Source organism: Lampetra fluviatilis, chromosome 7 (genome assembly GCF_964198595.1).
Source record: "Lampetra fluviatilis chromosome 7, kcLamFluv1.1, whole genome shotgun sequence".
Taxonomy (NCBI): Eukaryota; Metazoa; Chordata; class Hyperoartia; order Petromyzontiformes; family Petromyzontidae; genus Lampetra; species Lampetra fluviatilis.
The window spans coordinates 11,118,436-11,143,748 of record NC_136281.1 but is presented as its reverse complement, the minus strand read 5'-3'; the positions used below and the strand labels follow the sequence as shown (position 1 = coordinate 11,143,748).

General features: G+C 53.1%; 1 protein-coding gene across 1 annotated transcript; it reads right to left on the bottom strand.

The window, feature by feature from the left end:
• Positions 1-9,632: 9,632 nt before the first annotated feature.
• LOC144933569 (gremlin-2-like) lies at positions 9,633-22,323 on the bottom strand. The gene is made up of 2 exons (XM_078858494.1): positions 22,105-22,323; positions 9,633-12,531 (listed from the first exon to the last, which is right to left on the bottom strand). The coding sequence occupies exon 2, from the start codon at positions 12,528-12,530 to the stop codon at positions 12,018-12,020; it is 513 nt and encodes a 170-aa protein (XP_078714620.1). The 5' UTR covers position 12,531; positions 22,105-22,323; the 3' UTR covers positions 9,633-12,017.
• Positions 22,324-25,313: the final 2,990 nt, after the last annotated feature.

Genomic DNA, 25,313 nt, shown 5'->3' with positions numbered 1-25,313 from the left:
TCGTTTGAGCAAGAGCCCACTACGGTTTTCGACTCTGTATCAAGGGGATAAATGAATGGGTGCGACCAAAAAAGTGTTCCGACGTTTGTTGTAACCAGTGTCTCCTGAGACACGCGGGTGGTGATGATTGTTCGTGACTGCTGGGACTGGGCCCTGCTCCCCCCCCCCCCCCCCCGTGAGCCCATTTCGACGAGGCAGGCCGGTAACCTCGAGCACAAACAGAATATTCATGCCAATTAAAGACCCCCCCCCGCCGTGAACCCAAGCAGCCACAGGAGTAGCCCTTGTAGCCCAGACTGCCAGTGTCAATGTTTAAAATCCACCAAATGTGAAAATTACCAGCGAATAAATGTTTAAGGTAATTTACGAGCGTCTGCGTATAAACACGAGCGCGCTAACAGCCCTCACTCTAACAGCCGCCGCGCGCAGTCTGTAAACAGACCTCATCTCTTAACAGCTTTTGCCTATGTCTCGCCCGCCATAACTCACCCACATTGCCTCAATTCGCTGTGTTTACATCGCATATACAACTTACCCTCAATGTAAAAAGAAAATATTTTCAACACTTTTCGCCCCCCACCCACCCACCACCCACCACCACCACCCACCAACCCACCACCAACCCACCCCGTCCGCCAGTCGAGAGACGTCGAAACGGTCGGGGTCCCTGACGCGCGCTTAATTGGCAAACCGATGCCGTTTCCAATTTTACGCGCAAATTCGAACCTCGCAGCGATTTTCAAAGTGCCGTTGTCCGCCGAACGGCCGCCGCCGCTTGCATTGTCACTTTCATGCGCCCTGAATGACTCCACAGTTCGCCACGTGACAGTTTTATTTCTGCCCAGAAAATATGCGCCGCTAATTCGGCCGATGGCTGGACACGCGGCATTCCTAGGGCCAGGGCCCCCTCACTGGCCGTGTGTTCGGCGCTGAATGTCGCTTTTTGTGGGTTCTGCGGCCGAGGTATGCGCGTACTATCAATATCCCTTAACATTTTTTTTTGTGCGCATAAACAAGATAATTGCAGCTTTATTTACACGCGGGCGGTAACGTACGCCCAGCTCGGGCCAAGTTTTCCCGCCGGCGGCGGATTCTGGCTTCTGAGAACTTATCAGATGAACGATTTTGTCATCGTCCATCAACACAACGGTCTTCGTGAGCGCGGCGGTGGCGGCGTTGGCGTCATCGACGTCAATAGCGCGGCAGCCCCCCCCGCCACCCCCCACTCTCTGCGCGGCTTGAAGGCCACGCGCATCGCTGTGTTTTTTCTTATTTTTCATATTTTTTATTTTTTTATTAAAAGTTTTTTATTCACTTTACTTTAATTTTTTTATATCGACGTGACTTTACCGAAAGAACCAAATAATATAAATTCCTGCAGTCGCAAAAGTTTTAAGTCACATTTTAAGGGAGCCTAAATATTTAAAAAACGTAATTATTAAAACACAAACATTTTAAACTTGCATAGTAAAGTCATTGTATTTTTTCCTTTGCTATGCAGCCAGATAATACGACAAATCGCTAACCTTAAACACCGAGTCGTTCATACATGTAGAAGGCGATATAGTACTATGGTAACAGAGCAAGTGCAGAATCACTGAACCGGAATTGATAGCTTGAAAGCGTTTAGCGCGGGGCCCTTGAAAGTGCGGGGCCCGTAGCATATGTAGCTACTACACATGTAGCTACTACATATGTAGCTACTACTACATATGTAGCTACTACATATGTAGCTACTACATATGCAATAGTTACTTTTGCTGCTAGGATCATCCGGCACTGCTGCACCCACAATTCCCTGGCTCTTGACTCCTCATCTGCGACTCCGCTGTCTGTCCCACGTGCGATGACCAGACCAGCTGTCTGTGCGTCCCTCCAATCTTTTATTGTTGAATAAAAATCATAATAATAATCATTATTATTAATCGACTCCCATGTGCCTGGGCACCTCCCGTAACCTCTTCCAATTCGCACGATCCAGGCAACAAAACGCGGTGAACGCTTTGCTTCTTGAGAACGCGTGGCTCCTAACAAACCCGCAGCGGTGGGATGGAAACTTGGGCAATGTCACGAATCGTCACTAATGCCTCGGTGCTGGGCGATGGGTTTCGACACGAAGGCACGGAATCTCGCTCTGTCACACGCGCACCCTGAGTCGCTTTGGCTCTGCAGGGAGTGACATCTGAGTATGAAAAACATGAATATGTGTTTACCCCTTTCTGGCAAAACAAAACAGGGGGTGTTCAGATGTTCAAACACCAAATAGATACATTTTGCAAGTAATCAGGTCTGCATTGGCCACACGTATTTGTGGTAAAACATATAAACGAATATGCTCTGATAATATGTGCATTGTCATTGAAACTGATTGGCCTATACCAGAGGCAGCCTTGTTTATCCCCTCGTCTCTCCAGTGTCACACAAGAAAACAACGCCAAAAGACGACCCGTACAAAGACAATGCACGTATCACAGCATTTATAGCGGGGTGAGAAGCTACCTACTTTGATACTGGCAAAAGGTCCAATAATATCGTGACATCTGAGCGGGTGACATCTGGAGCTCAGATGTTGCATAGCCACACACGGCTCAGCTACAATCCCAGTGATTCGTGTTTTCATGTTTTATCAACTTTCATTAAAACTAAGCACGACAGGTCGTATATTAGGAGCTCGGCACTGCCTTGAAAGGAAAAATAGAAAAGTATGCAATAGACGACGTTCCAGGCAACGGTTCTGTGATACACATGTCCTTGTAAGGCCACGGTTGTATTGACCAATGCGTTGATTTTTTTGTTCTTATTGTTGGCACCGCTGCCAAAGCAGCATCGCCAAACAATGTGTTTAGTAATTTTTACACGGTGCTTTTTTGGAGTGACCACGTTAGATTGCAATACCTTGTTCAGAATCAGCTGACGTTCATTTTACGAGCTTATTGCCAGTTGCGGTCACGACCTGTCCGCGTTTGACCCGGTGCGGTCCGCCAACTGGCATCTGTTTTTTGCGTCGCGACAGGGAACTGATGTGTAGCGATATCTGGTAGCGGCGGTTCTTGCTGTGTCGAACGTTAATACGGGACACTGCACAGACCCACAGTTGTTTTTTACGGGTTGAGCCACGTGGAAGTTTTAATGCCAAAAAAGTATTGTCGTTTAACCCTCCGTAGCGCGACGAGGTCTGTCGCGCTCGCACGGACGGTGTGCATCGTCCGTGCGGTGGATTTATCGCACGGCGAGCGAGAAAGCTCCTCCGCTGGTGGCTTAAGACTTTTCATGACTGACTTCAACACCAACTCAGAGAGGACACAAATGGGGCTCTTGCTTACAAAAAACACACGCAAACTCCCAGCCAAATACTGTAGGGGTCTTTATTTACTTTTATTGGATAGACCCAGTGCTGCCCGAGACGCACACGTGTCTGGGCTCGCTTCGTGGAAGAGGCTCGCGGAGCCTCGCCTGTCAGTCGTTGCTGGCACGGTGCTGGACACTGGCACTGACAGGGGCCGCATTGCACTGAGCCGCTTTTATTTCGCCTCCCCCCACGTCCACGTCGACACACTCTGGCCGGTCTGCATCAATATAAGCATCGCGTTTAATGGCCTCGCAGTTCTATATATACACACACACACACACCCCCCGCGGCAGGTAAAATAGACCCTTCAAGCAACCATTGCTCAATTTCAGCCTGCACCATTTGTAATGGCAATTACGGAGCCCGCGTGAAAATGTAACAGCGCCTTCAATGGTTCCTAAGTGTGCCCAGTGCACACCGTGGTGGGGGGGGTGGGCCCCCCCCCGGGTGGGCCCCCCCCCCCCGGGTGGGCCCCCCCCCCCCGCGAAAGCGGCTCGCTGCCAGGTGGCACCGCCACCGCCGTCTCGCTCTTGCCCCGTGCGAGGGGATTTTGCGTCGCGGGCCCAGAGATCTGCGCGCGCCGAGGCACTCACGTGGGGAGGCGCGCGGCGAGAGAGGTGGGTGGAGTGTTGTGGCCGGTCGCCAACGACCGCCTGGGCACGGGTGGTCAGTGCGCGGCAGTGTACACTGCATTTTTTAAGCACGCCCTATATAAGCACAGTTCGGTTATAAGCAACACACCCTTTCTTTACATCACGCCACGAAACACGTTGGTAAATAACACTGAGTGGGCTCGAAATGGACAGTAGGCGATGTTTCGGGCAATGGCCCTGCACAGCAAGTGGCACGAAGCAAGACCATCCCTGTCAAGCCCTTACCAGTGCCCTACTTTATTACAGACTAATTCAGATCTTATTGGTCACCCCGTGCCCTTATACAACTCAACGTTCATCCTACAAAGTCCCATCACAAGGGAGAAACACAAATAGACAAAACATTTGCCCGTATTGAAACGGCTTTACGCCGTATGGACCTGTAACGCAATTTCCCTGTACAAGAATACGGGGTAAAACGTATGGGTTGACACGGTATGAAGGACCATTGCGCGAAACGTCGCCTATCGTATACTCTTCATTTCAAAGCCAAGCAGTGTCATTGATGAATGTGTTGAGTGTTTTGTTTTGTGTGCTTGTGCAGCAAATGCAAACGCAGCGTCTACGCTGTGTGCCATGCATCATCCACAGCGTCCGTCCGTCCGTCACGCTCAGGATCTCCCAAAACGGTTCGTTCCGCGGGCAAACGAAGACAAACAAAAATGCGTCTCTTGCCGAGGAGGTTCCCGCAACAATCGTCACCTTTCCGAACTTCCAAGATTTTGATTCTGAAAATTCAAGAAAACTCATCGGGTGGGAGGGGGGGATCATTTGTAAACGATGATGGTGTCGTTGGAAGGCCCCTTTCACTGCGTCGCTCCAAACCGAGTCATGAACAGCAGAGGAAATTGGAATGTCGAGGGTCATCGTGTACACCTCCAATATCGTCTGTCCGCAAGTCTTATTAAGCGCAGACGCTTATGTATAAATGTGGACACTAATTGCAGGGGGTCTATTTGAAATCCAAATCGCTTGCTTTGCACTTAATCTATATCCAAGCACAAATGGGCGGGCAGCGCTAGTAACCAAAATAATTGGTGGGGGGGAAGACGAGGGCAACTTCTGATACAAGCACACTGCGAGTGTGGGTATGCTTATAAACAGTGTATTCTGTACATTATACTAACTAGCATGCATCCATACACAGTACATACTGAACATTATTGTGTTGGTCAGGTGACCTATTTATATATTTACGAACTAACATTCGTGCACCCGTGAATCATTTTAAAAATTCAAGCTTTTTTGTTTTATTTTAAAAGAACATTTGGCTACAGAAAGGAATCGTTGCTATAAATAAGTCTTCATACAGCAGTGCCTTGGGAATGCATGATGATGTTACTGAACGTGCGTCTGTGTTCACACGAGAACTCTTAACCATTCACAGCCCAGCTTCGCGTTGCGGCTGATGGTTTCGCAAGCGACTGCTGCCGTTTTATAATAAACACACCGAGAGATTCCTGCCAGTTTCTGACCGTAAACATCATGAGCCGCAATTCCAAATGTACTTCACGAAAACCCTGGTGGGGTAGAATGAGGGAACTCCCATTTCTCTCGATACATCTGGCCGGCGTGGAAAAGTAGGCCAAATACCCTCTAGCGCTGTCTCTAGCAGAGGCCCTTTCCGCCAGCAGTGGCGTCAGCAGGTAATTGCAGGACTGCACCTTCACCTCTTATCCACTGTTAATCGTGGACAGTATTCATACCTTAGAGCACTTCACGCAAAAAGAAAGGTCGCATTTCCACATCCTGGTTGTGGGTCGACTCAACTCATCATCCCAGCAAGGTCGCCAAAATACCTACCATTTTGCGGCAAGTCAAAGGTGGTTGTTCTTTGGAGGAAATGGCCTCCGTCATAGGAATGTGGAATTTCCACCACGGAGTCAGATCCACCAATGTTGATGAGCATCATTGGTTGCCTGGGCAGGGAGAGCCTTTGATGTTGTACATGGGCTAACGTTTAAAGAGAAAACGGCCAACACGGCTGCATTGGTGTTCGAGGTCGTGCTGCTGTGTTGCTATGCCGCGTGCTGCTCGACACGACGTCCGACGTTTCGCTCCCCTTGTCGTACTTTATTTGTTATTATTTTTGTTATTTTTGTGTGACCCGGGTCACCCTTTGCAAATGATGCTTCCTCCTGGTCTCTTGAGTTCTCACCTGGATACACACGAAAAATAACAAAATAGCATTTAGAAAAAATGTGCTGGAAACTTCTACAGAAACTTTCATGCTTTAGTACCAGAAGAGGCTCCGCGCACGTGGAGCGAAACGTCGGACGTCGGGCCGAACAGCACGCGGCAGTACGGCGCGAACACACAATGGGGGGAGGGGGGGGGTTGGTGCGAGCAGCGAGAGTACGTCGCTGGAAAGGGAAACTTTGCAGAGAGCGAGAGGAGAGTGGAGGGGGGTAGGGATGGAACCCGCGATTCCAGCCGTTTGCGGTCCTCCTTACATCGCTGTAAACAGAGCACCAAGTGAGACGAGTGGATCGACCACAGGGTATTAATAGACCACACACACTCCGTCTTGTTCCACCGTTTGAGTGCAGTGTACTCTTACTCAACGTGAGAAGTGTATTCACAACGATCGGCCAACCGAGGCACGAGTCCCAGATTACGAGAAACTCGAGGGTTTAGTTGAGTTGTTGTTGTTGTTTTATTTTATTCATCACGCGGTTGCCTGGCACGGGGCCCAACGGGCAAAGCGTGCGGCGGCCTGCAACGCGCAAGTTGATGAATAATTATTAGAGATCGGGCAAAGAGGCGATGGGGGAGGGGAAACGTTGCCTGGTCTCGTTAAACAAAATGAAAAGGGAGCGCGACTGGGTGGCCAGGTCAGTCCCACGCCCGGCCGCATTTGTCTCTCCCCGCTACTCATTTAAGGTTTCTTTTGAAAAGGTGAAATGTTTTGCCGTACCCAATCGAGAACCGAGACCGTGAATGTCACCGTCGGTGGTCCTAAGCCAGCGACGAGGAGAAGAAAAAAAGCATTCCACATTTCCATGGCGCGACTCGACGAGACTCTTGCGTTAGACAGCCACTGTCGGCTTGTCACTGAGCTGTGCAGCCTCAGCAGGCGATGGGGTGATGCCGCTGGGTCCAGTTCACCCGAATTAATATTCTTACCGTCCTGGTGAACACTTGGCCCCCACCGGACACGTGGTCCCCAACGAGCACGTGGCCCCCACCGGGCACGGCGCTCCCACTGACCAAAGAGTCGCGGCAGCGTTCAGCATTCAAAGTGCAGAGCAGCGGCTATCAAGCCTGCGGCATGGTCACCGTGCAGGAGAAATCTCGTGCGGGAAACGTCGGCGCCACGTTGCAGCGTTAAAACGCACAACGTGAAACCAAAGCCCAACACACACTGAACCCACGAACACGCGACGTGGTAACACTGAGCACATCAATACACACGCGCGAAACAAACGCATGCATATTGACTCAAGTCGCCGATGATCTTTCTTTCTCTCTCTCTCTCTCGCTGTGTATTGTATTCTGATTAACCTGGCAAGGGGGTGGGGGGGGGGCAGTCGTCTTGATTGTTCATCGTCCCCAAGATCCCGGACTGGTCGTGGCTGAGCGCCGCTTCTTCGTGGCTGCGCCTATCATGTGGCAGTAACTCACTCGAGCTTGATGAGTCGGGCTGAAGGCTCCGGTCACTCTTGTACATGAGGCCCTGTCCTGGTCAGTAGAGTTCTCAGCTGATGACACAAATACTAGAGGAGCCGCGGGCCTCCCGAGTTCGCGGTCGAACGACGTTTCTTGTCCGTTTCGCCAAATCTGTGCTCGTTACAAACGATTGTATTATTGTTTTATTAATTGTTATTTGTTTGTATTAAACAGGTTGAGGACTACTAGCCCAAGGTATCTCGCTGCCCAAATGACCACTCACTGAGTGGTGCTGCCAGTTCGCATTGACGGCCCTGAGATGGTGGCCGCGGTCTCCGCATTTCCCGTGGCAGGAGAACAGAAAATCACTCCACGGTAGGGCCACAGTTGACTCTCCACGAACTGCTACTCATTGTATTCACCTCGGAGATGATGATGATGATGATGATGGGCTGGGTCGACACTCAAATCAGGACTCGAACTCACAGACGTCTCGTTGGGAATCCACTATGTGTGTGTGTGTGTTGCCACAGCCATCACACGTGGGGCTTGTTTAAGGGGTGCAACGGCGGTGAGATGTTAACTACCTCGCCTGGTATGCAGGAGGTCGTGGGTTCGATCTCGACCCTGACGTTTGCTGTATATTTGGAGTTTGCGTGTTCTCTCCTTGGTCGCGTGGATTTTTTTCTCCGGTTTTGCCTCCACATTTAGAATGTACGCGCGTTTAGAGTATATGTGGGCAGGTATAAATGTCCACACGGTAAGCCATTTCGTAGGTGCTATCACTTGTGGCCATGTCGCTTCTGATAAAGAGCTACATAGCTCACTGGGCCTTGCCTGTTAAAATGAAAATAATTCAGTTTAAATCATCTTGACTTAAAGCTTTCGTGACTGCATGAATTCATATTCTTTGGGTCTTTCGGTAAAGTCACGTAGATAGGTTCAAATTAATGAGAAGGATGACGATCGTTTGTGTTGTCATCTAAATTTCGTAGTTTTTTGCTTATTTTCTTTTTATTAATTTGAACCAATCTACGTGACTTTACCGAAAGACCCAAATCATATAAAAGTTGCATTTATCGTTCAGTTTAAAAGTGAAAGCGCAGCCCTGCAATTGCTCGCTCGCGCGACTGCTGGTGGAAGAGCCTCCACCAGAGACACCTCCAGATAGCCCCCCCCCCCCCCAGAGGACATTTGGCCTACTCTTCCCCACCGACCATGCATCTTGAAAGAGTTGGGAGTACCCACACTTTACTCCACCACATGCGACTTGTCGGTCGACAAACTGTTGTGTACCCATGTATGCCGCTGGGTAGAGGCGGTGGGTGCGGTGGGGGGGCTGGGCGAGCATTTAAGAAACTTGTTTCAACTGCCGCGCCTGGAGATCGAATCGAACCGACGACCTCTGCTTGTGCTGCTCACCACCGAGGCAGCAGCAGCAGCAAGTGGGAGTTGGGGTGGAGGTGGAGAGAGACGGGGGGAGAGCAAAGCGGCTCGTGAAATCTCCGTTGTGAAAATTAATCATTGTCGGCAGTGTAAATGTCACGAGTTGTTGCGTGTGAATGTCGAGGTTGGTGTGCATGGGCCCCCCTTGGTTTCTCTCGGGCCGTGCGCGGAAGGTGCCGAGGCCACTGCGGCTCGCGGGGGCCATCCCTCGCGCTCCCACAGTCACCAAAGGCAAAGATCCCCCGTGTAGCCTCAACAGACTGTCGGGGCAAGTGCTGTTAGCGAGCACCTATGAAGGCCGGCGCGGCACACGAGGGGGTGGGTGGCCAGCACCACGCTCGGCCACCTTTGTCTCCCCTAGTGGCGATGTTTACACACGGCACCGGCTACCCATTTTGAGGCTGAGTCGATCTAGGGGAGGCCCGGCGCCGGTTCAGATGGCGTTGGTGGCCGTGAGTGGAAATCCAACTCGGCTTGCCCGGTTTGTGGCGCGCTGACCGCTACACGTCTCGCTCCCCGACCCCGCAGTCAGCCGCACACACGCAGACACAGCTCACGCAGGTTGTGTGTGTGAACCGCATTTCGCCAGCTTTATTGTATTTGGGCTTTAAATAATTAGGGTACAGTTGTACAGCCAGACAGTCGCGAGGAGGAACGCACCCCTCCGTGTACCGGTGTCCCATACGGAACCATTTTAAAGCTAAATACGCGATGCGATATAAGACGTCTCCTTTAATTTACAAACACTTCCCAACACATTTGCAGCACACGCGCACCGCGAATACGCGTCTTGCGAACGCCGAGCTGATTTCTCGATTCAAAGATAAAATTTCGACTCATGTTAAAACGCGGGTTACTCTTAGCCCGTACGATGCGAATCGCAACCATCCGTGTGTGTGTGTCTCTCTCTCTCCCTGCTCGAATAAGCATGGGGGTGGTAGGGGGGGTCCCCTCTTCCGCTGTTGATCAGCTTCCCGAGCCAAACGGCGAATGTTTCAAACTCCCACGGTGGGAGCACGAATCCATCCACAGCACCCCCCCCCCCCCCCCCATTGACTCTGCCTGTCACGGGGCTCCGAGGACGAACGCAGGCGAATGACATCACCACTCGAAGTGTGACGAGGAGGAGTGGCGGGGTGCTCGGGGCAGCACTCGTCACGGCCGAGAGAAGGGACGGTGACGGGCGGAGTGGCAGGCAGCCGGGGAACGGAACGCGTCCGAGGAGACGGAGCGATGGAAATGAGCGGGCGCTGGGTGGGTGGATTGTTGACATCGCGGTGATCGGAGAGATGGGGACGGCTTTGGGGGGAGGCCTTCGATCCAGAAGTTGGTTTCATTCTCCCCCCATCCCCCCCCCCCCCTCCTAGCTGAGATGTTGTTAGTCACAGCGTTCCGATCGCAAGGCGATCGACCACTACCACGCCGCTGGCGATGACCCTGGCGCGCTGTTTAATTGCCAACATCGATGTTGGGGGGGGGGGGAGGGGGGGTTGTTTTTTGCTAACTACGAATAATTATTTGGGTCTTTCGGTAAAGCCACGTAGATGGACAAATAAGAAAATTATCGCGACGTTTCGATCGCAACGCAAGCAATCGTCATCAGGTGATAACATAGATTCTCTCCTGCCTCGACAGCTATCTCGCCTGATGCGGATTGCCTGCGTTGCGATCGAAACGTCGCGATAATTTTCTTATTTTTCTATTTACGTGGCTTTACCGAAAACCCCATAGAATATCAATTCCCGCAGTCGCGAAAGTTTTAAGTCAAGAAATAACTACAAAGTCGATGCTCGCGTGCATTTGGTCGATGTATCTTTGGCGATACTTAGGGAATGCTAGAAAAAAATATATTTATAATGATGTCTAAACACCGCAATATACATTTATAAACATAGTATACGCTGTCAGTGAGCAACGCAATTGTCCTATAAATACAGCATCATCTATATATATAGACTATATATTGTACAGCAAAGTTTATTATGTCTCCAAACTCACCACGTGTCTGTACAGGATGTTGACCGTGAGCGAGTGTTCCACCTCGCGTTGCGGGAATCATAGGAAACAAAGCAAGATTCGTAAGATTGTCAACTTTTCATCTCTCATAGCCGGTCCACATTCTTCATCTTTTTGGTGACGATGACAACTCTGGAGACGGGACGTGTCGGTGCCGACCAAACCAGTTTGCGGAACAAGAGATTAAAACAGACATCGACCGTTCCGGCAGACGGATCGTGGAGAGGAAACCCCCTTCTGTTGACAATTGCTGCGCACACGACCAACTGGAAGCTGGTTCCGTTCACTCGGCACTCGGCAGCACGCGCCGCAGTCACTCCCACAGGTGGCCAACGGGTTGTGTTGTTGTTGTGTTGTTGTGTTGTTGTTGTTGTGTGCTAGGGGAGCAGTAGTGTCGCGGTTAGCGCGCTCCACCGCGCTACGAACCCGGCGAGCCGAGTTCGATTTCCCGCTCACGGCCCAACACCGCCGGTGACGATTATCTGAACCGGTCCTGGGCCTCCCCTAGGTCGACTCAGCATCAAATGAGTACCTGGTGCGGTGTGTAAGAACATCGCCACTGGGAGAGACAAAGGCCGGTCGGGCGTTGGTGTTGGCCACGCACCCCTCGTGTGCCGTGCCCAGCCTTCATAGGTGCTCGCTAACAGCACTCGCCGCAGCAGTCCGCTAAGGCCGTTCCGTTGGGGATCGTCGTCGTTGTGTGCAGCCAGACGTTATTATCCGGCACGGAAACTGTAGAGGCGCTGGGAGGAATTTAAAAAAAAAAAGTATATATACGTCGCAGCATTCGCACGCGTAGAAAAATACATCAGTCGCTGCTCGAGCAAAATCAAATAAATAGCCGTATATAAAAAAAAAACAAGAGGGATCAAAACATATTTGAGCGCGTTGTCCACCATCGTGGGGCCATCGCGGGGGGGAGGGAGGCCCTCTCGCGTCGTCCTTCACAGGTCCTTGATGTCCACCGCCGTGCAGCGGCACGTCTTCACCTTCTGCACCCGCTTCAGCTTGAAGGGCGGCTGCAGGTCGGGGCACTGCAGCTCCACCACGGTGGAGATGATCTTCTGCGGACGGCAGAAGGCGCACGACTTGAACGCGTCCTCCTCGCCCTGCCGCCCGTGGCGCGGGATGTAGAACGAGTTGCACTGGCCGTAGCAGAAGCGGTTGATGATGGTGTGGCTCAGACAGCCCTCCTCGGTGATGGTCTGCCGCAGGGGCTGCGACTTGCACCAGTCCTGCTTCAGGTAGCGCCGCTCGGTGATGATCAGCGCCTCGTGGCTCGAGTCCAGGATCTGCTTGTCCCTCGCCTTGGTCGGCTTCGCGTCGGACGTGTTGGGCCGCTCCTTGTCGGGCGGAGGGATGGCGCCCTGGGGCACCACCCGCGCCTTGCGCGCCGCGCCCAGCGCCAGCCCCAGGCTCCAGAGCAGCACGAGCGTGAGCAGGGCACGCCGGGACATCCTGCACCGCACCGCACCGCACCGCACCGCACGCACCGCACCGCATCAGCCGATTAGTCCCCGAGACAGCCAAGAGGGTCGAGGTGTTTCTATCCCGTCGCTCGCTTTACCCACGAAAACCTCAATGAGTCTCATGCCACCATTGGAACCTCATTTGCCAGTAAAAAATATGATAATTGGTTTTTTACCCTTTTATCTGGCCACAAAACTGACACCTTTTTTACAAGGAGTCATGTTTGCATAGACCACAATACCTGCAGTCATAATGCAAACAAAAAACTGTCCTTGAAGTTGATTGGTCCACACCCGAGACAGCTTCTCATGCCCCCTCTTTCCTCAGGAGGGTCCTGCCAAGTTGTCGCAGTAGGTGGCGATGATTGCTGCGTGTATTCCAACTTAATTATTTGCGGTGGGGGGGGGTTATGATTGCCGAGAGGAAGGCGAGACCTGGTTGAGATTCCAATTGCCACCGTGCTGTATTGCACCGGGGTTAGGACTTGAACTTGGTCAAAGGGGGTTTATGTATATTCACTGGACCGTATACAAGATGTGTGAGTGTGTGTGAATGTGCAAAGTGCACGAGAGAGCTGGGACGGTTATAGTCAATAAGTCGACAAAAAACAATGTAATAAAACAAATTTCACTTAAACAAAATGGTGACTGCCATCCTCCCTCCCGAAGACGGGAAACCCCCGCCCGCCACGTCCAACGTGACAAAGTTATTGATGCCCATAATGTCACCAAGCCACGCTCAGAATCTCCCGTCCAGCGGCACGCGTGGTAGACAGATGTGAGACCTGTTTCTTTGCAACTATTTTCGTGTGGTTTGATTCGGCGAATAACGGAACCAATCATTAGTTGAGTAAGTATTAGCTAAACGATCATATGATACAACCCGATATGCAAACGCACACACTGAGCCGCGTGTTTACGCAGGCAGGGAGGGTTTAGTGAACGACTGCGCTACGCCCATGGCGAGAGTGACTGATGAACCATGAATCATTCACTCACTATACGAGTGTAGGTCACAGCGTCTCCCTGTCCACAAGTGAGTGGCTCAGAGCTGATCTCTATTGGCTGCTCTGAGCCAATGGGGGGAATTCCACATTGCTACCATAAAAATGTGTGGGAGCTGTGGCACAGTGGTTAGCCGTTCACTCCCCAATGAACCCGGTGATCTAATATTGATTCCTGCCCACGGCAGACATCCGTGGCGGGAGATATCTGAATTAGGTTGTGACCTCACCACAACATCATCATCATCCAGCAGTGGAGCGACCAAGGCCTGTACCTGTACACAGTGTTGAATGAAAATCCAGAGTGGCGATGCTAATATGCGCATGGAGGCAGTGCTCATCCCTTTAGACAATCATGAGATTTTGCTGAAAATCCCACATTGCTATGGTTGAGAAACGCCGTTGTACAAATGTATGTTGAACTTCTTTCGCACCGTACTTAGCCAACCGTGCGAATCGGAGCAACAGGCTCCCAGTCTTATCATCATCATCATCACCATCTGTGATCAATCCGCTGCTGGATGAAGGCCTCCCAAAGTCCTCGCTTCGGCTCGCGACGATCCACCTGGGGCCTGCGCACGCGCCGGTCTAATCGCTCCATCTCCTCGGCAGCGAACGTCCCCGTGTGGTTTTTTCTCCTTTGGCTGCCACTCCGTTGCTATCCTTGACCCATCGCCCATCGCCTCATTTGGCCGTGACGGGTCCTTCCCAAGCCCCGCTCACTTTATCTGAACAGTCAGAATGACGCCGTTATCCATAGCAAAAGTTGTTTTGTTTGTTTGTTCAATACTCGTGCTGTCGTCGTTAAACCCGCCACCACCCGGACGCAGCCAAGTAGGAAGGTTTGTCACGTAAACAAAAGTGGCAACTAGTTGGTGAGTAAACAAAAACCCCACAACATTTACAACTTGAGTACTGTGACGTTTCGCTGGTGATTACAACCAGCTCCATCAGGCGATTCGCCAGAAATGTGAGAATAGTATTCCTGTTTCGGTCTTAAATCGAGTAGAGGCGATGTCATCAACGTGAGCCAATCAGGTTCGACGACCAGAGAGGAGTTAATGGACTCATATGAATGACAATGCATCATGTTAGTCTGTGAATATGCACTGTTCACTTGCGGGCGCTCTCTAATTCACGGGTTCCTCTTTATGTCTCTCTACCTTACTCCAATCACGCATCTCACCATATTTCTTTGGGCACTTTTCAGTTTTTTGTTCCATTTTTTCCCCGTCAATTTCAAAATTTCTGAACCATACGTCGCAGACGCTAGGTACGCACTGATTAAGCAAGTCAGTCCACATTGTCCTCCATGCTGGGTGAAATTAGTACCGCCTGAAGGTCGTCCCTGTCATAGCAATGTTGAATTTGCATCACTGGATCAAGGCTAACAATGGAGATGAACATCGACCACAGCTGACACTATTCTGGGAACATATTTACTCTCACGAATGGAATTACATCACTCTGTGTAGAGTTGCTCTGACTTCCAGTGGACAGAAGAGTAACATGAAAATCCCGGTCAGAGTTCGACTCAGCCCATCATCACTGCCGGGGCCCATAAAATAATTACCACTTCATTGTAAGCCGCGGTCGTCAAATTAATGTGACCGGCCTCGGCCACGGGAACGTCGAGTGTTGGCTATGTCTCGGGGCTGCAGAGACGAGCGTGTGAATGAACACAAAATATAATGTAGGTCAAGGCCGTAGCCATTGAGTCAACATTGGGGGGGACCAAATCTTCTAGGGGGTCTGGGGATCCCCCTCCATCAAAAAAATCTCAATTTTAAAACGAATTTCCTGACATTTCCTGCCTAGAATATAATAAAATTCACTAACACATGGAATGGACTTTTCATAATTTTTTTACAATAATGTCTAATAGTGTATTGTTTTACACTGCTCTGTTTTTTTCTTTTTTACCTCTTCTTCTTTCATTGTATGTAATGGCAAAGATTAGGGATTAATAAAGTACAACCATAACCACAATCAAATAAACACAAATCTATTTATAGCAATATATTGGGGGGGGGACATTTTGAGCAATTTTGAATATTGGGGGAGGGGGGGGGATGTGTCCCCCCCCCTCCCCCAATATATATTATAATTACGTCATTGATGTAAGTGCACGCCCGTATTGACGACGCGCGCGATTTGATCCCAGTTACGACGTGAGATCTCGGAAGCTGAGCAGGTGTGAGCCAGGGGAGTGCGCGAACGCCGTACACACCGCAACAGGTGCTACATGGAGGCGCTGTGGTGCCGCCGAGGGCAGTGCTGCGACAACGACACGGCTGCCCTGCACTGCCTCCCCCGCCTACTGACCAGCGCGGCGAAGTATGGACACATACACCGTCACGGCCTGCACAAGAGGAGAGGAACCTCATCCGGCAGTCGATTGGCAAACGGAGGGTACTGGGGTGCATGCGGTACATCCAATGTGGGCTGTTGCAGTGTCTCATGTAACAGACCCCGTATTTCTACGTCTACAGGAATGACATCTGAATATGTGTCAACACATACGTCTGAATGTGCGCAAACATTATAAGTAATAATTTCCACCACTTTGCCGATCCACTGCACGATGGAGACATCCCCCAACTCCACGTCGATTGTGGGGGTTGTTTCGCCACACTTCATCACGCTGGCCGTATGGAGTTTGGCGAGGTCGGGATCTCACTCGGATATCACTCGGAGTCAGGCTGGCTTGAACCAGTGCTGGCGGACATCCGGATGCTGTTAATCGAGGGCCCTGTCCGTGAGACATGGGTCCAGGTTTCGGCGCAGAACTCCGGAATTGTGGAGTTTGTTGTCCTTGCCCCGCACCTCCGATGAGCACGGTGGGCTACGTACGGCGCGAAAGAAGTCCAATGTGCATACGCAACACTGAATGACCATTGGCGTCGCTGTGGGGAAGGGGGCGGATTGTGTGCCTGTTTATTGCGTGTCTTGTGCTCTGCACAATGACGCAGAAGACGCTGCTCTGTTCGGCGAGTACACGATACGTCTGGGGAGTAAATGAAGCTTCAATTCCCGTCGCATCCGTGGCGCCTGCGGCTCTCGCTGTGTCCAGCTCTCATCAGGGGTCGCGGATCGTTGAACGTTTATAGGAGGGGGGGGGGTCATAGGGACTCGTAATATTTGAGATTTAAGGCAGGGGGGGGGAGGTGGGGGGGAGTCTGCCACAAAATCTCGAGTCGCACTGACAGGGCTGAATATAACCGCGGGGGCTCCATCGTTAGTGCAGATGAGGCTGTAAATTCCACGCTCGCTCTGGCTCCTGGAGTTGTCCACAATTACGTGGCCCCTGTGGCTGCGTCTTATTGGGGTGGGGGGGGTGTCGGCTAAAACCACGGCCTTCTGTCCTCCTCTGCCAGGGGTTTATTTGTGCCCAGTATAAAACACATGTGAGCGTCGGGTTAATGCTGAACCTAATGAATCGCAGCCCTGAGTGATCACCGCGTGTGCGGTGGCGATCGACGGCCGCGTGGAGCGGGGGCCGAGGGTCGGAGGTGGAGGGGGGGGGGGGGGCAGCGACCTTCGGGTGCGGCAAAAAAAAGAGAGAAACGCACGCGGGGGACACAGAACAACAAAGACAAACTTCCGCGGTGACCTTTCGTCTACTCTTCCGGATTGAACGCACCGCACCGATGGACGGGCGACGCGTCCGAGATGGTGGGGGTGGGGAGAAGGGGCACGTCACATCCCGCAAAGAGACGGAGCGATGAAATCCAGCCACGCGCTGGGGGTGTTTGGTGGAACAATTTACGCCGCGGAATCGCCGGCGGGGTCGGCGGCGGCGTCTTGGTGGAAGCTCTCATCCGACACGGCCGTGCAGTGGGGCACCATGGGCACTGGGCCATACTTCACCACGCTGGGCAGCGTGGGTCGGTGGAGGTGGGAGCGCGGGACAGCGATGGATTTTTTTTTTTGCCGCAACTGCCATGAGCGCCTGCTAACACGGCACAGGCTCCAGCCTGCTTAGCGCTGCTCGTGATCAGTTCGACCGAGAGGCGAACTCGCGCGGAGCGCTGCGCTCAGAGCACTCGTCCCGTGCTGGGAAGGCCGCGGGTTTCGCGTCCCACTCGGGGTCAACTCGGCCAATCGCCCCTCCGCGGTCGTTACACAAACAACAAAAAACACTGCGCCTATAACTCGTGCCAAATCAACCGCGGCTGCTCTTTGGTGAGACCATTTCCTCGCCGTGGGAATGTCGAATTTTTCCACCACTGCCTCAGCGCCGCCGATGCAGACGAGTGCTGAAAATGTTGCGACGCTCAACTGAGCAGAGAGACGCTGGTGTTAGAGATCCTCCGGGCCAGGCGTGGGCAGCTGTCTCTTTAGACAGCCTAGAGGCGTGGGCAGCTGTCTCTTTAGACAGCCTAGAGGCATGGGCAGCTGTCTCTTTAGACAGCCGAGAGGCGTGGGCAGCCTCGATAGACAGCCGAGAGGCGTGGACAGCTGCCTGTGTAGACAGCCTAGAGGCATCGATGCCTGTAGGCTGTCTATGGGCGTGGGCAGTACACCCCGCTATCTTCATGAGTGGATCAGTGGCACAGCGATTAGCGCAATTGCACTATGAACCAGACAACCCGCCCCCGTTCAGTTCCTGGCCACGGTCAATTTCAGTGGCGAGCGATATCTAAAACTGAGGCTGGCCACTCCCGTCAGCTGCACTGACCAGCGTGGTGAAGTATGGTCAAACGACACCCACGACTAACACGGCGGGTGAAATCCTTGATCCGGCGGCGGTGGACCGATAAAGCGACGCGCATGTCCCCTGAACGTCAGCGCCCTTGTCGGCTCACGTTATGGAGCATGAATGCGGACCGAGAAGTGCCCGTGGCTATGGAGTCTCGCACGTGTTTACGACGGGGCCGTTATCTTCTGGCGCCCCGAGGCCGCTGCTATCTGATGCGCCGTCGCTCCTCGCATGGGGGCGACGCGAGACGCATCGGCGACGTCGAGAAGAGTGCGAGACGGTGGTTTGCAAAAAGAATGCTCGTGATTCCAGCGCGAACGCGACCGTGGGGTTTCATTATCAGCCGCGGACAGTTCGCTGCTGGACGAAGGACCCCCCCCCCCCCCCCACCTTCGTCCAGCAACTTGATGCAGCAGTCGTGCTGTGACGGTTCCACCTGAAGACGGAAGCTTGTGTTGCCTCCGAAACGTCGTGATTTTTATTTTATTTTACTTTTATTAATTTTAATTTTTTTACCTACGTGACTTTACCGAAAAAACCTAAGAATAGGCCTCCCACCCCCACAAAGCCGCCGACACATTCCCCGCGATCCAGCGATGCAACAACGATCGAACCCGATTTCGCCGCTCCATCTCCCGCGGGAGGACGGGCTCCTCTCGGACGCGTTCCATCCCCTGGCTGCCACTCCCTCGTTGCTCTCGGCCACCGTCATCCTCGGTGGCCATGACGCGCGCTGACAAAGCCCCGCACTCTTCTCGACCGCGCGAATTGCCTCTTTGGCGCCTGCGTGTGTAAGCGCGTGCACGTTCACACGTGCGCACTTACGAATCGCGACTCACCGTGTAGTCGCTCCGTATTATACATTTGCAAGTAACGCGACGGCTACAACAAAGTTAGCCGCGCGTCGTCCGATCCGGCTACACGTGTTATACGTGGGAGGAGTGGTGGGGCAGTGCTTAACGCACTGCGCTGCGTGCCATCCGAGTTGGATTCCCGGCCACGACTGACATCAGTGGCGAGTGACCCGTTCCTGGTGGTGGCCTCCCCCTCCCCCAGCTGAGCTTCAGCAACCCCGCTAACCAGCGTGGTGAAGTATGACCAAACAGCCCCTCATTACCGAAACCGAAGCATTCATCCAACAGCGGATTAACAAAAGTCCGTAAATCATAGATGCATTGTTACGGTGCTGGGCATGTGTGTGGGGTTACTATTGAGACTGAATATCGTATCTCTAAACAAGAGACAATTGCGTTAACAGCGTCAGGAAGCTGTTCATACAACTGGGTGGCGTGGGCGGCCTTCAAGTTTGGCCATTCGGTGTTGACCGGGGCACATCGCCATGGCTAAGCCGTGCCACTGAAGGCGCCTCAAACTTTGCCGTCGAGTGTCGCGAACGCACGACGCACGATTTGGTCATTCTCTGTCGAATTTAGCCGCCGTGGACTGGAATCGAACCTTGAGCGAGTGAGGAGCTCACCTGTTTTTTTTTTGTTTCGCGTCCTTATGGAGAATGTAACAAATGACTCGCCTCCGTCCCGTATGTGGTCGCTCTACGTATAACAAAAACAAACGTGTACGCATCCTATAATCCGTACAGCAATCCTTCCGCGAGTGTATCGCATGAGCAGCATTGGTTCGACACAAAGCACAACTCCGAACCGGTTTTGACATTCAGCGTTCTCGTCAGCAGAGTTCGGCCTAGTTGAACCGATCTACGCCGGTGAACTGCCAGGTGTTTGACCGGCGAGCGCCGTGATCTCTCTTCCTCTCCATTCACAGTCCTCTTACACGACTCCAACACCCCGAGCGGAGCGCAACTTGGTGGAGGGCGTTGCGTGACGAGGCCGAGGGCGAGAGTTTGGCCGCTCAAACTCGGGGGCTTTTACAAATGTCTCCGCCAGCGCCGCCGATGTCACCGAGTAATCGCGTGGGCCCTGTGCTCTGCAAAGTTTCCCGTTCGCGCGGCGCAGTCGCGTGAGCTCGGTGTCGTCCTGCCGTTCCTCGGCTCGCCGGCGAAGCGTTTGCCGCTGAGCGCGAACACGCGAAGCGACTTTGCGCGTGTCCCTCCCTCTCTCTCCGGGAGCTGTCGATCACTTCAGGGTGGTCTCAAAGTGCACCTAGCCTGGCACGAGCTACGTGGTCACGTCCCCGCCACGGGCGCAATTGGCAGCTGTGGTTCGTAGCGACAAAGCCAAGAGACTCGCGCGCACTTTGCGTGGCCAGCGCCCGAGTCATCTTGTGCCGCTCACACGGAGCGCTGCCTTCAGAGGAGGAGTACCCCGAGAATCAAATAAAACTGCGCTCTTGGACGTTCCGTTACATTATGGAGGCAATATAAATGCAGGTTCTGTATTATTATTATTATTGCTGTTGTTGTTGTTAAATAGGGAAGTAGATGCGTGACGACGCGTGTGATACATGGCCATGCTGCTGTGAGTCTCGGGTACAATGACACCACGCATCGATCAGGCTGTGGGTTCCCGTGCGGGCAGCGACTCGTGTTGTCGATTAACGAAAACCAAGACCGACGCGGAGTGGGGGGTGGTGGCTTCATCCAGCAGTGGATTGACTTCCGGTTTTAAATCATAATTATGACGATGACTTTTATCCTGAAAGTAGCATTGGCGGATCGATGGGCATTTTTTGTTCTTTCATATTGGAACGTGACGTCATGTATGGGACGTCGTTTGTCCATACTTCACCACGCTGGTCAGCAACAAGTTGTTAAAGGGGATGGGGTTGAGCGGTGGGAGGGAGGGTGGACGGACCCACGATCCGTTCCCGTGTCGCTCGCTCGCCGCTGATTGTTAGCCGTGACCGTGAATCGATAGCGCCGTTTGCTAACCACAGCGCCACCGCTCCCACTTGCATCATCGATGATGTTAGCAGTGGAAACAGACGTCATTGTGATGATTCACTTGCGCGTCTTTGGCTACTCTCAGAGTGGCCCCCAAAACCGGCTCACTGCCACTCAAACGTAAACCGTGTGTTCAGGCTGATCCATATAGAGATACCCCACTGGTTTCCGAAGACCGTCAGCTTGCACGTCATCTTTGAGCGCTGTCAGCAACTCCCAGCGGCTCTGTTGAACCAAGTTGTACTATGGGAGCGTTAGAACATTGCCTGTGTGTATTTAGGTTGGTCGCAGAAGTATCGAGGCTTCCCTGTTCCCTCTCTATAATGTATCCCTGTAATTTGCACAGCGAGGTAACTACAAATGGATCACCTTGTGCAAACACACACACACACACAGGACACTTGCTCGATGTCCAATGTGCTTTCGGGTTGCGCCGCGTGCTGTCCGACGTTTCGCAGCACATGCTGGGAGAGGCTCGCATCGGGAGAAGCTCGCAGCACGTGGGACGATGCGCGGCATGCAGAGCTCGAACGCGCGTGGAACGGCCCCCAAACCCACGTGGAACGACCCCCGAACGCACGTGGAACGACCCCCGAACGACCCCCGAACGCGCGTGGAACGACCCCCGAACGCGCGTGGAACGGCCCCCAAACCCACGTGGAACGACCCCCGAACGACCCCCGAACGCACGTGGAACGACCCCCGAACGCGCGTGGAACGACCCTCGCAGCCACGTGACTCCCCCCGCAGTGGAAGCCACGTGTGTGCGCGCGCACGTAACCGTTTTCAGAATCGATTACCGGTTCAAAAACTCGGGAACCGGCAATGGAACGAACGCACCGATCTGCGCCCGCTAAAGCACGAACGGCACGGGCGCAGTTAAGGCACCGCGTGACTCATTTGCGTTCATTGCTCAGTGAAAGGGCTCCAACGCGATACATCTCAACACGTGCGTTGTTTAGCCACCCGTTGTGTGTGTGTGACAAGTTGTCGCCTCACCTCGTGTCTCTGTGGCAGGCGGAGAGATCTTGCGAGTGGCCGAGCAGTGGCTGCTTGCTGTCTGCGTGCCGCTCTCTCCCTCTCCTCCTCCTCCTCTTGCGCGTGTCTCTCGCTGTGTGTGCGCGCGTGAGTGCAAATGCGTGCGGCGTGTGGGATAAGAATACGCCCGTGCGCTCGAAGCCCCAGGGCCTGCGGTCACCGCTGCGGAGTAGCGACTGCCGTGAGAGCGGCCAGCAAGCACGCGCCTTTATAGAGGCGCCCTGACTGACAGCTCGGCTCGGGGGAAAGTGCGGGGGCTGAGCGGGGGGGGGGGGGGGCTGAGCGGGGGGGCTGAGCGGGGCTTCCGCTGGGCACGGGCGGAGGATCGCCACCAACTTCGTAAGCTCGACCCTCTTCTCTGCCGCCGCCTCCTCCTCCTCCTCTTCACACCCCCCCCACACCCTCCCCCCCTTTCCCCACCCCCAGCAGCACACACCCTAACTTGCCACACACACACTCTTAACACCCCACCCCACCGCACACACACACACGCACCCATACACGCAGAAAGACAAAGACAAAGGTCGCCCGTATAGCCTAAACAAACTTTTGGGGCAAGTGCTGTTTGCGAGCACCTATGAAGGCCGGCACGGCACACGAGGGGGTGGGAGGCCAGCACCACGCCCGGCCGCCTTTGTCTCCCCCGTGGCGATTTTTACACATCGCACCAGAGATTAATTTGAGGCTGAGTCGACCTAGGGGAAGCCCAATACCGGTTCAGATTATCGCCACTGGTGTTGGCCGTGAGCGAGAATCGAACTCGGGTCGCCAGATTCGTAGCGCAGTGCGCTAACCGCTACACTACCGCTCCCCACTACACACACGCACCCAACTTGGTCCCACACGAACACAAAAAGATCCCCCGGATAGCCTTAACAGACTGTTGAGGCAAGTGCCATTCGCGGCACACGAGGGGGTGGCTGGCCAGCACCACGCCCGGCCGCCTTTGTCTTCCTGGTGGCGATGTTTACACACCGCTCCAGTTACAGTACGTATTTGAGGCTGAGTCGACCTAGGGGAGGCCCAGGACCGGTTATGATAAAATTATCACACTTCCACACACACATGCGCGCACGCTCACCAAAGATCCCTCGTTCTAGACTGCAGCAACGAATGCTGTTGGTGAACACCACTTTAGATCGGCTCGGTCTCCGCGGGAAGTTGTGGTGGCCAACCCCACGCCCGGATGCCTTTGTCTTCCTTACAATGTCTGATGTATTTACGAACTAAAGAAGCCAGTTTCCTAGCCCAGTGCACGAATCACTCCGCCACCGCTCCCACCCATCAGCTTCCATACATCGGTGATATCGCCATCAACATCATCATCAGCCATGGTCAATCCACCGCTGGATGAAAGCCTTCCCGAAGCCACCGCCATCTCTCACGATCATGCGACACCATCGATCCACGGAGCCACGGGTCCACGATCCACATTGAGAGAGACGCCTTGTGTGCTCGCTCTCGTTTCAATCCTTCGCCGGACCTCGGCCCCGTCGGAACCAATGAAGCGGCCACCAAGGCCGCCGCAGCCGGGAGAGCAGGAATGTTGTGAAGTTTATTGTCTATCCCCTGGGGGTGACCCTGCCGAATGTATTGATTCACGGTCATGAAGAGCGCAGCGTCGAGGGGGGAGGGGGGGAGAGAAAATGTGAAGTGTGAATAATGGACGAAGGGCAACGATGATAATAATAATCACCGTACATTTCTAATTTGCGATCATTTCGGCCAACTCTAATGCCCCGCACACGAGCGGTTCTGATCTGTAATTAACAGCAAAAAAGATTCTTCCAGCACCACGCGAAGAAGCGATTCCAAGCGCGGAGCCCGTGGTGCGGCTGCGAAGACACTGACCTCACTCCCTCGCGTCAATCACCAGTCTTAGTAGTAGTATTGCTGCTGTTGTTGTTGTTGTTGTTATTATCACGAGTTGTAGAAGTAGTATTAATATTATCACGAGCCGTATGAGTAGTAGTAACAGTAGTATTATCAGGGCCTCATTTCTCACGGAATGTTTTCCGGGAGAATAATTTGGGGGGTTTTTCTCCCGGATCTTTAAACGAGACGAAGATCCGACGCTGTCGGGAATCTTTGCTCAGAGAGGAGACCGAAGCTATCAAATGTGGGGTCTGAACTGGGACGTGGGCAACACAGCGGCTCACTCTTGCGAATCGTGCCACGGATTCCTTGGCTTACGATTTAAAGGAATAATACGCGGCGCGTGTTGGAGATTCGCGGTGCACAGCTGGGCCCCTCTGGGCGGCTACAGGAATAGAATGAGTCGCCACCGACCATCGCAAACTCGGACCAACTCTCGTCTCATCACGCCGGGTGGGACCGCACTCTTCTCAATGACTTCTCATTCTCAAATGAGGACGACGATGTGACGATGTGACGCTACTCTTTGGACGACGAAGTTCGATGGTTGATTAAGATGACGCTGGCGGTGACGATGTGTCGATGATGTTTTGGATGATCATGAATGATGATGATGATGATGATGGCCATCATTATCATTCACTCATAGTAATAATAATGATCATAACAACAACATAAATCATTGATCGATTATCCATGCGCTGTATACCCGCTGCTTAATTGAAACCGGAATGGTCCAGAATGCTGTCCCGGAAATTATAGCGGCACGAGGCACGTCACACCTCGCCTGACGTTGTCCTCCTGACGCTGATAATTAATGAATATTTTGCACTGCATCACAGGAATGCGTCGTGTGTGACAATAAAAAAACAGCACTTCGTCTGAAGCTGCTGCTGCTGCCGCCCCTGCCACGTTGACACTGCTGCACAAAGCACAATTAGCAATGCACCTCCACGCACGTGTCGTAGGTGACTAGCCGGGCGATCGGCCTTCTTCGCGTGCTGCCACGGAGAGGCGTGCCTTGTACTCTCGTGGTAGTGCCTTACGCCGATAATCTACATTACTCCTAGGCAGCCTAGCGAGAGGAAACAAAAAATCGAGCGGAAAATTAACACCCGAAACAACCCCCCCTCCCAATCACCTCCCCCAACCCCCCCCAACCACCCCCTCCCCACTCACCCACCTCCCCACCCACCCCCTCACCCGCGCACCAACCTCCACCCCCCACTCACCCACCTCCCCACCCACCCCCTCACCCGCGCACCAACCTCCACCCCCCCCCCCACGCTCTCCCC